This window comes from Etheostoma spectabile, chromosome 21, assembly GCF_008692095.1.
Source record: "Etheostoma spectabile isolate EspeVRDwgs_2016 chromosome 21, UIUC_Espe_1.0, whole genome shotgun sequence".
NCBI lineage: Eukaryota > Metazoa > Chordata > Actinopteri > Perciformes > Percidae > Etheostoma > Etheostoma spectabile.
Window position 1 is genome coordinate 10,150,099 of NC_045753.1, and position 12,178 is coordinate 10,162,276.

Sequence of the window (12,178 nt, forward strand, 5' to 3'; positions counted from 1 at the left end):
CATACTTTTGACCACATCCTGTAGTTTGCACAGAAAAAAAGAAGCATGGCTCAAGCAGAATAAAATAGCAGTGTTTGATTAAGGTTTAGTTTTTTCCCACATGGGATGTGGTTCATATGATTGAATTTTAAGGGCTGCTGCAGATGCTGTGGTGTGGATAACTGTGCAGTTTGTGTGTAATTCTCTACACATCATTTGAGCTCGGTGAGGAACATAAATCAGGACTCACGGTGCCTGGAAGAGGTACACCCTCCAGTCGGCAGTGCGCAGGTAGAAGACGTTGGGCCTCTTGCTGTAGTCTGAAGCCTTCATGGCCAGAGAGTGGTGGATGGACACGGCGTTCTTCAGGTCCTCCTCAGACAGCTGCTTCTCAGGCCTGTACTCCCCCTGGCATGGCAGTTACAGATAAAAAATGAATGCTATGATTCCCACTGAGGGGTCCTAACACTTCAGAGTTAAAGATCTGACTACGAACACATTGGATTGGCAAAGAGACAATAAAGTAAAAGGCTGAATTAAAAAGACACAGCACTGCATTGACTCATCTGAAGACAACTGATTGAGTCTCTGATCTGAACAGATCCGGTGCTGGACTGAAGAACATCAGCGCAGCATGTCTGTGGTTTCTGTACCAATACCAAAACAATAGCTTTTTCTGGTACCCTACTTCATGTTTTGACACAACACTGACAAATGAAAACATAAAAAAAGGTTGCCTCCATGATAGAAATATAAAGTTCCCTGAATTTCCTTGACTGAAGAAAGCAATTTCAAATGACAGGTTGATTTATTATAAATTATTTATTAAAGTGGGCATTGTTTAAAATCTTTTTGAAACTACTGCTGGAACAATTCCTTAGTTGCAGTAAAAATAACAAAACCATCCCTTTTTTCATACCTTACCTTGAAGAATATAAGTGTTTCCTACAAACCCCTTTTTATTTAACAAAAGAAACCACATCTAAAAGAAGATAAATTGTTGAATGATCTAATCCAAGAGCAAGTAAACAATAAAGTCTGACCAGACATTTGATCCCAACACAGACACATTTTAGTCGGTACCAAAAATGTCTTGAAGTTCGATATCCAGCCCAAGAAAACAAAACTAGGGCATCATTAGAAGCTCATTATCAGACTGAGGTTGTAATTTTCTTTCTTTTCTTTCTTTAGTTGAACCACAGTGGCCTGTTGAGCTGGCAGAGGTTGCTCCACCCCAAAGTCAGGACAGGGCACTTTTAGACATGTAAACAGGAAATGGCTTCACTATAGTGGCTCCCTGGGGTAGACAGATTTAAAGTATTTAAAAGTAAAGTATTTTGGGGATTAAATGTAAGAATGGGACCTAATACAACAGTGTTGCAAGTAAAACAGAATGGAGCTGCAGTCACCTGTTATTTTGAAAGTGGAGTACTGAATATTAAGTAGTAGATGTTACAAATTGCTTCTCACGCAGCCTTTTTTTTTTTTTTTACTGCCACAAATATATACCCACATACACACTTTAGATACACTCTGTAATGAAGTGAGCGACTTACTTTCTGTAGATAGAGAATTAGCCCTTTAAGGATCACATAGAAGGTCTTCCAGCCTCTCTTCCCTCTTGGCGCTGTGAGGAGGAGGAAATAAAGTGTTAATAGTATATCTGTACACATTGATGCAATATCATGCTGTTTTATATCATGCTGTTAGGTTCTTTACATTTTGTACTTTGACAAACAGCATGAACACTGAGATCAGAAGGGAAATAAATGTGGAAAGGAGGACACTGAGGGCCCTATTTTAGACACTTGCGTCGGGCTTTGTGCTACGCACTATGGCTAGAATGCAGGATAAGATAGGAAACAAAGTCACGATCCTACAAATGGATATCCAGTTGAATGCCCAGGTTTTAAAGTGAAATGCAACTGCAGTAATCCAGATGTGTCTATATCATGACACAGTAGAAACTGAGAAGTGGTAACACACCGTACAGTAACCGCTTTACATTAGTGAAGAATAGCATTTGAGCAAAAAGCAAATGGATAAAATCAACTGAGCAAATGTTATCTGCTGCTCTAGGACTGGGCCTACGAGGGGTGCACACAAAGCCCTTTGAAACATTATTGTTTTTATTATAACTCTGAAAATAGAAACTTTCTGATGACATCAAACTGGACTAGATGGTAAACTGGGATTATGTTATTTTAGTTTTCCCTTCATTTTTGGACTGGGACGATGAGTAAAGTTAGCTTCAGACACATTTACGCTGTGAGGGAAATCCCCCTGTGGTGAGGAAGAAATCTGATTAGATGTGCTGCATGTATCCACCGATTTACAGTAACCTGTAAACACACTATAGGGATGGGCATTTAAAGCCAAAATACTGTTAGATATTCACTATTCAACCATTTTTTGAAGATCTGTGCGTACACCTCACCGCTCCCCTTTGCTTTCGTGTTCTGAAAGAGCCAAACTGAATGTGCCACACACAGTTTACCGGCATTTCTAACGGAAATAACAACAGAATTTGTTTTTAACACTTCATTAAAACTATTTGATTTTTTTTAAATGATTGTATGACTAGTCAAAGAGTCAAACACCATGACCCAATTCCTTACAACTACTGCCTACCTTAAAAAACTGCACTAGAACAAAAAGGGAGCCACATACTTTTGACCACATCCTGTAGTTTGTACAGAAAAAAAGAAGCATGGCTCAAGCAGAACAGTCGTAGGTTGGTCCCCTCTGTCTAAACTGGGATTATGCTATTTTAGTTTTACCTTCATTTCTGGACTGGGACGCTGGGTAATGTTAGCTTTATCTACTGATGATGGTCATGTGAGGCTCCTAATCATCTAATAAAAGGACCTTGGGCTGGGATTGTTTTGCTGTATCCGAGGAAATAATAACTGCATTTTGAAACTCGACATGGAACAATGTAAAAGAAAAGGGCATGAGGCTTCGTACTTCTCTTGCCGTCCGAGTCTGCGTGAACCTTGCGGACGAGGAACCCGTTCTTGTACAGCAGCGACCCGGACGGCTCGTCCGGGAGGGGCTTCCCGCCGCCGCCCTCCCCCTTCGCCGACCTGGAGGCAGAGGAGTCACACAGGCTGTCCCCGAGCTCCGAAAACGACTTCCGAAGCTCTTCCTCGTCACTATGGAGACAAAATAAAAGAAAAGACATTTAAAAACAAAACAGATCCCGTGGTAATTAGATTAGATTAGACTTTATTCATCCCACAACGGGGAAATTTCCTTATAACAGCAGCAGCATTTTCTTCAATGACAGCAAAAAAAACCAAAAACACACAAACAAACAAGTAAACACACAAGAAATACAGGTAAACAATAGACTATATGATTCTATGGTAGACTGAGTAAGCAAAATGGCGTCAAATAAAGGGATTTGAAAGTGCGGTTGCCGTGATACAAGAAACAATATTGCGTTGTAAGTGACGTTAAAATTAAATTTAATGTGTAAGTAGAGTAATGAAGCAAGAGTAAATTATATTAACCTGTGACCATAAATATTGAAAAGTAAGTACTTGTAATAAAATAATATAAACACCAATAATAAGATGAACAGAAAGTGTGTGGTGTAGATGGGAGAAAAAAATCAACACTAATGCGTCACGTCTCATCAGCAACGCGATAGCAAACACATCATTCACCCCGTCCGTTGGCCTCTCACTCTGTGCTCGTTACAGCACAGGACAAGAGGTGCGGAGATTGCACTTACTGGGAAACTTTTCATTTCATAAAGAACACATGAGTAATAGACAACGTGCTGCTGCTGCTGTCTTGGCAGAGCCTTTTTTGTTGTTGCACAAGACGTTTACAAAGCATCATGTATCCAGGGGGTTAGCTGAGTGAATGAAGCTGCCTTCAACGTTGTAACTGTGTGTTTTCCTGCTCCGGTTCTCCTGAGAAGAAGCAGTCTCCACTCTGCTTGATCAAAACGTACCACAGCTGAAGAGTGACACCATCTATCTTGTTCCAGCTTTGAGGTGAAAAACAGGGGCATCTGTACCCAGGGGAAGTGGGGGGGAGGGGGCGACTCATCACTGTTACTCTTCCTCCTATTGTAGCCTCATAGAGGTGAGAAAGACTTTTCTTCCTTACATCAAAAAAATTGAGGCTCTACAGACTCACAAAGGAAGGATTAATGGTGCGTACCATACCTTATAGAAGGGATCTTCACTAGGGGGTCCTCCAAAAGGTTTTCAAAAATTAAAATGTCTTAATATGAATCCAACATATTTTTAGGCCATCCACATCCACAGTATCTCCTAAGGATTCACTGTGCTATGTGCATGTATTTACCATCAAAACAGGATTTATAAAATCATGCCAACAATCATTAGGCAATTATTCATTATATTTTAATAGTGTAGTATTCTATGCAAAAAAAGGAGTATGTATAAAGGCTTCAGGTCTCCCTACACCCCAGTTTAATATGCAAATTTATATTCTACAATATACTGTATATAGTGGGGGTCCCTGCTCCGTCTCTCTTTCAGTTGAGGGATTCTTTAAAATGTTATGTCTTTATTATTTGTGTATCCATTCACGTTTATTTTTGTCTCTGTTGGTTAAAATCATTATAAACTTCTGTTCATTACTACAAACCCAGATTATTATATAAATATATGTTACAGTATTGTATATATTGCGTTTGACAGACAGACATTTACTTAGCGGCGCTGTGCCCATGACTACAGCGGTGCTAATCCCTTTTCCGTCTAAATAACCCCTCACAATGCACCGTTCGCCTCCTTGTGGTGTTTTTAAAGGGATTTGTCACATTAGGAGATGATGGATGCTTCAGGCAACGACAGCGAGTGTCTCTGCATCCGCTCGGTGAAGTAACGCGGCGATTCCACTTGTTACCGCACCAGGCGGCACCCATGCAAAAGTTCAGTCCGAAAATAGAAAAATGGCTGGATGCCGAACCCCCCCGAGACCACGCTATGAGTAACCAACAGAACATAACAGCAGTTAACCCCGTGCAGGAGCCACAGAGAGAGAGAGAAACGGGAGGCAGAGACGGAGCCAATGAGCATGCAGCCTGTTGCCTGGTAACTGCTGGCCTGCCTGAATCCCATGCTACACGGAGACAAAGTGAGGGGGAGGATGGATGGATGGATGGATGGATGGATGGAAGAGAGAGATAAAGAAGTGAGGAGACAGGGACAGAGGAGGGGGAGAGAGAGAAAAGACAAAGCTGATCCTTCTCAGACGGCAGATTCACAATAATATAAGTGAGAAGAAGGGGGGAAGAGGTAAGAAGAGAGGAGAACAAAGGAAGTAAAGGAAATTAAAGAAGAGGTGAAGAAAAGAAAATAAATGAAATGAAATGAAAAGAAAGGAAAGGAAAAAGGAAATTAAAGAAGAGGTGAAGGAAATAAAATAAAAGAAATGAAAAGAAAGAAAGGAAAAATAAAGAAAGAGAAAGAAAGAAAAATGGGAAACAAAAAGAAACTAAAGGACATGAGAGAAGAGGAAAAGACAGTAAGGAAAAGTTAAAAGAAAGAGGAAAGGAAAAACAAAAAAAAGAAAAGCTGAGGAAATAAAAGACAGGAGAACAAAATGGAAAAGAAAATTTAAAAAAAAGAGGAGAAAGTAAAGGAAAAGAAAAAAAAACACAGGACTGAAGAGTAACTAAGGGAAAAGAAAATAGAAAAAATACAGTTAAGGAGAATAACTGAAAGAAAAAGAAAAGCAAGAAATGTAAAGGAAATTCATTTAAAAAAAAATCTGAAATAAAAGGAAGAGAGCGGAGAGGAGTGGAGGGATAAGAGAAAAAGAAAGAAAAGAAAAATATCAGGAAGGATGGAAAAGGAAATGAAAAGAAGAAAATTGAATGAAACTGAGAGAAAAGGTTAAAAAAAAAAGAACATTTGAAAAAAGGAAAGAAAGAAGTGTTGTTTTGTTTTCTATTTTTCGGAGTTTGCTGTCAACCTGCCTTGAAATTTATCTCAATGCCTTAATTAAAAAATGAGGAAAAATCCAACCTTTGACCCTCGTGTTGTCCTCGGGTCAAATTTGACCCATTTTCAGTTTTTTAAATCACAAAAAAAATGGGCCTTTGAAATACGCTGAAAATGTCAACATTAAAAATATAAAATAACTTTGGAAAAAACATCAAAAAAAGCACCCACAACATTGAAAAAGTGACAAAAATGTCAGAAAAGGCGATCTCTTAGGGTTAAGGACACCGATTTTCTTTGTGAATGAATAATGCATTGTAAATAACATGGCTTTATTTCAGTTAGACTAATATCTGGTTTGATTTGCATTGACAGATGATTTTATGGAAAGTTCCCCATGCCGATCTCTATGTATGGTGAAGGGTATGTGATGATGGGGGGGGAGGGGGGCTATTTTAATTACAAAGGCCAAGGGAACTTTATCAGGACGCATAGTATCCTGATCCATGAAATAACTGGCCTAAAAAATAAAAATCTGCCTCCATGGGAATTTAACACAGGGGTGTATACTTATCCCCCTGTATTTTAACATAGGGGGGTGATATTAGCCCCTGTATTTTAACATAGGGGGGTGTTATACTTATGCCCCGTATTTAACTAGGGGGGTGTATATTATGCCCCTGTATTTTAACATAGGGGGGTGTATATATGCCCCTGTATTTAACATAGGGGGGTGTTAATTATGCCTGTATTTTAACATAGGGGGGTGTATACTTATGCCCCTGTATTTTAACATAGGGGGGTGTATAACTTATGCCCCTGTATTTTAACATAGGGGGGTGTATACTTATGCCCCCTGTATTTTAACATGGGGGGTGTATACTTAATGCCCCCTGTATTTTAACATAGGGGGGTGTATACTATGCCCCTGTATTTTAACATAGGGGGGTGTATACTTATGCCCTGTATTTTAACATAGGGGGGTGTATACTTAAGCCCCTGTATTTTAACATAGGGGGGTGTATACTTATGCCCCGTATTTTAACATAGGGGGTGTATACTTATGCCCCTGTATTTAACATAGGGGGGTATATTATCCCTGTATTTTAACATAGGGGGTGTATACTTATGCCCTGTATTTTAAATAGGGGTGTATACTTAGCCCCTGTATTTTAACATAGGGGGTGATACTATGTCCCCTGTATTTTAAGGAAGAACATTTATTTATTTACAATACATTATTCATTCACAAAGAAAATTGGTGTCCTTAAAGGTTGGATTTTACCTAATTTTTCAATTAAGGCGTTAAGATAAATTTCCTAAACATGATGTTTTTATTCCTCTTTTTAGTCAACTTAAGCATGGGGATGTAATCATATGAGCACCACTGTATATCTACCCCGGCTCTTCAACCCATCTTCGCTCGATTGTTGCCCCAGTAACCCGGTGACACCCTTACACGGAGGAAACAGGGAAGAAAAGGAGACAAGGAAGGAAAGGAAACAGGAGAGGAAAGGAAACAGGACAGGAGAGGAAACAGGGAGGAGAGGGGAGAGGAGAGGAAAGAGGGAAGGAGAGGAAACAGGGAGGAGAGGGGAGAGGAGAGGAAACAGGGAAGGAGAGGAAACAGGGAGGAGAGGGGAGAGGAGAGGAAACAGGGAAGGAGAGGGAACAGGGAAGGAAATGTGTGTTGATGCAATATGAAGTAATGTCGGACAGAGAAATTGGCCAGTGGAAAGAAGTGCATGCTGGGATCTTTGTGCTGATGTTGCTGCTGTGATTCACCTGTGACTCTGACAAAACAACAGTGACAGTTCATCCTGAGAAGGACTTCTTTTTTAATTTATAATCTAATAGGAAGAGATTTTCTACGCCTTCTAGTGTTTTAAGTGTTTTTCATAAAAGACATGCATCCTAAGTAGGACTACAGTTGAAAACTAGCCAATTGGCTAACACTGGCGCATTTACAGAAATGTTCATTAATGTGCATTGTCCTAATCAAATAAATAAATGAACGTCATTTATTAGACTGCATATTGTTTGTGAAAACGTAACTGTGGGTCGTTATGACCTGCTTGCATAATCCACCCAAATGGATGTTTTCTGGGTGACGATGAGCTGGATTTTTGGTTGATGAACATTTTTTGTTTTTGAGACTTAACTATATAAACTTCTTATTCTCTTATTCTTACTTTGGTAACTAAGTTTGATGCTAGTACTTTTGTACCTTTAGCCTACTCAATTAAGAGACTTTTACTTGTAAAGCTCTATTCAATTATTGCTACGAAAGCTAATCTCTGTCACTCTCTCACTCGCTCCACCACACACTCCCCAGCATTCACACACACTGTCTCTGCATTTCTCTTAAAGAGATCCGCTAGAAGTATAAACCTCAGGCCACTCACGTAGGGTGCGAAAAAAAAACCAGCAGAAGCATAGATCCCGCTTAAGAGAGTATTTTTGCTAATTTTACTGAAGTAAAAGTGGAAAACTTGTTCCACCTTTGTGTATTACCAAACAACGTATTGATGTATGAATGTTATTTCTGATATGATATGATGAAAGTGGATGAAACACAGGCTGCAGGTGCGAGGTGGCAGCAGCAGTTGATAGGAAGACAGGATGATGTCGGCCATTGAGGGAGGAGAGAACAGGGATCAGCAATGAAAAGTAAAGTGGAGCAGATGGGCTCTGGTCGGTCTGTATGTACTTTGTTCTCCACGTTTTTAGGGGTGGGACAAAATATCAATACCGCAATATATCGCTGTCCTTTATTGATTCGCTGGCGCCAAATATATATAGATTAGATTAGATTAGATTAGATTAGATTAGATTAGATTCAATTTTATTGTCATTACACAGGTACAAGTACAAGGCAACAAAATGCAGTTTAGGTCTAACCTGAAGTGCAATAGCAGGAGGTGCAGGATATACAATGGTTCCATAAGTGCAGGACATGGCTATGTACTGAATAAATATAGAATTTTAATACTATTATAAACAGAATTTTACAGATAGATTTGTCCTATGAATATATATATATAGATAACTAGTACTGTGAACAATATTTACAGCTGATATGTACTGAATATAATATACAGGTGGATATTACTATAAATAGAAATTTTACAGGTGAATATGTACTATGAATGTATATACAGATGGCTATTTCTATAAATAGTAATATATATATATATATATATAAATATATTATATTTGAATGAATTAAAAAAGGCACTGTAAATAGATTAGCCTGCTCCCAGCGTTGCTACTTGGTGGGGCTCAACACATGAATGAGGGAAACTTGAACATAAGTTAAAGGTAAAGTAAGCGATGTTGCTCTAATACATCTTTTGTTAAATTCAGCCAATGTCTCCTCACAGTCACCTAGCTCTGTATTTTATGTGTGCGCTGAAAAAACTTTCCCCACATAGCCCTGGCTGTGTAAATGCAAAACAAACACAATGGTGCGCTTAAGCCAGTTGTATTTGTTTGGCAGTTGAGTTCAAATACCAATCTTTGCGCAGCATCCCTTGCTGCACATTTAACTAGCTGAACAGGAAGAGGTTTTCACCGGGATGGTGGAGAGCAGTTTGAGGAAAAGAACAGATGCCCAAGCCTCGTTAAAGTGCTCATGTTATACTTTTTGGCTTTTTCCCTTTGTTATATTAGTTCTGGCAGGCCAAGTAGTCAAGAAGCTGCTAACCTCTATCGGCCAACAACATGGTCGCATCAGCTGATGCAGATCAGCTCATCAGCTGCTCAACTCCCCTCGCTGCTAAATGGCTACTTATCGTTGCTTTAGTTTGCTCCTAACTGCTTGCTGCTTGCATCCTTATTTACTGCACTGTTCAATCCTTGCACTTTTCAATGTAAATACCGTCCATATCCACACTCCTTAGATGTCTTCATTCATATTTCTACTATTTGTGCAACTGCAACACAGAGTTTCACTTCGGGGATCAATTAAGTATTTCTGATTGTGATTTCTGATTCTATGCAACCCTCCTCCTCCCCAGCTCCACTTTGTTGTTTATGACGTGACATACGCTTCTATGTCATCGTTGCTGATCTGTTCATTTGGGGAATAGTTCAGCTCTCCCAGTCCTAAACTGTGTGATGCCCCTAATGACGCTGTTGCTGTTGCTGTCCTATTTCTTAAAGCATTTATATAACTTATATAATAAGACTTATATAATATAGAATTATTATTATATAATATCTTTTTTTGTGCATATTATAGGTTTAGAAAAAAAAAAAAAAAGTCCCTCTCAAAGGGACGTACCATCTCCAACCAAAAAACACTGTTCACAAACTGCTCCAAACAGCTCTACTGTAGTCCAGCGTTTAATCTCGTGACAAACGTGTCATCTTGCGTCACTTTGGGCACCAATGCCCAACTAGCTGCTAGCGTGGCACGTGGCATATGGTGTTTTTTAAAAATGTATTATGAACCCCTTATAAATAAGCATAATGTGAGGTCTTTACGTCCAAAGTCTGGGTTGCTAGTTGCTATATTGTAATTTTAATTTAAAGAGAGAAAGCCTGCACTTAACCTGTTAACAGCATTTTGTATTCATAGTTAGACCGGTATCGTAATGTATCATTATAGGATTGTCTGGCAATACGTGAGCCATGTAACCTATCATGAGCCATGTAACGTATCAAGAGCCATGTAACCTATCATGAGCCATGTAACGTATCAAGAGCCATGTAACCTATCATGAGCCATGTAACGTATCAAGAGCCATGTAACGTATCAAGAGCCATGTAACGTATCAAGAGCCATGTAACCTATCATGAGCCATGTAACGTATCAAGAGCCATGTAACCTATCATGAGCCATGTAACGTATCAAGAGCCATGTAACCTATCATGAGCCATGTAACGTATCAAGAGCCATGTAACCTATCATGAGCCATGTACCGTATCAAGAGCCATGTAACCTATCATGAGCCATGTAACGTATCAAAGCCATGTACCTATCTGAGCCGTACCGTATCAAGAGCCGTAAACGTATAAAGCCATGTAACGTATCAAAGCCATGTAACTCATGAGCCATGTAAGTATCAAGAGCCTGTACCTATCATGAGCCATGTAACCTATCATGAGCCATGTAACGTATCAAGAGCCATGTAACGTATCAAGAGCCATGTAACCTATCAAGAGCCATGTAACGTATCAAGAGCCATGTAATGTATCATGAGCCATGTAACCTATCATGAGCCATGTAAAGTATCAAGAGCCATGTAACGTATCAAGAGCCATGTAACCTATCAAGAGCCATGTAACGTATCAAGAGCCATGTAATGTATCCTGAGCCATGTAACCTATCATGAGCCATGTAACGTATCATGAGCCATGTAACGTATCAAGAGCCATGTAACGTATCAAGAGCCATGTAACGTATCATGAGGTACACAGTGATTCCCATCCTGAGTTTCATGCACAGATCTCCCTGTATCTGTGACCTGTTGCGTCTCTCTTTCAGTGCACAATGCCCACAGCCACCACCTCTCTCCCTCTGCTCGCCACCCCCGCTCCTGAATGAGGAAGCATGTGTGTACTGTATATGTCTGTGTTTGTATCTGTGTGTGTGTGTGTGTGTGTGTGTGTGTGTGTTTGCGAGTGAAGAACATGTGGGTGCATCTAACTGCACCGTTGAGAGTGGCCGTTTCTTTTCTCTGTGGGGGTGTGAAATAACATCCATCGCCCTGTTCTGCGTTATGTCCCCACACACACACACACACACACACACACACACACACACACACACACACACACACACACAATTTGTAATCATGTAATCACAACACGCACTCTGTTTTAGGGTCTGAAAATCACACCTCTATTGCCTTTCACTGTACCGGAGAGTGTTTTTTTACGTAAATGTGTAAATCACTGCTGTGCTGCTCTATATATAGAATAGAATTGCACTATAATTTAAAACACTTATATTAACACTGATATATATGTAACTGAATATTGTCCTAGTAAATATAATTTAGTTCTCATCTTCTATTTATTTTTTCCTTTAGTGCTACTTTTATATTGTGTTGTTGCCCATTATTATTTATGATGTTTTGTGACATTTGCAATGCTTGTTTTTCGAAAAAAGACAAATTCCTTGTATGTAAAAAAGCTACTTGGCAATGAAACTGCTTCTAAATAAAACAGAATATAGGGCTGCTACATTATGGGGAAAGACTGACTTTAAAGACTGATTTATTCAATTTAAAGAAAACAGTTAAACAAATCAACAGTGAAAA

General features: G+C 39.4%; 1 protein-coding gene across 1 annotated transcript in view; it reads right to left on the bottom strand.

The window, feature by feature from the left end:
* Positions 1-12,178, bottom strand: part of LOC116670886 (PH and SEC7 domain-containing protein 1) — a gene marked incomplete at its 5' end in the record, with an annotated part of 69,216 nt that overhangs the window by 7,573 nt on the left and 49,465 nt on the right. The window contains 3 exon segments of the mRNA XM_032501585.1: positions 230-387; positions 1,536-1,606; positions 2,947-3,134. Of these exon segments, the coding sequence (XP_032357476.1) occupies positions 230-387; positions 1,536-1,606; positions 2,947-3,134 (417 nt within the window).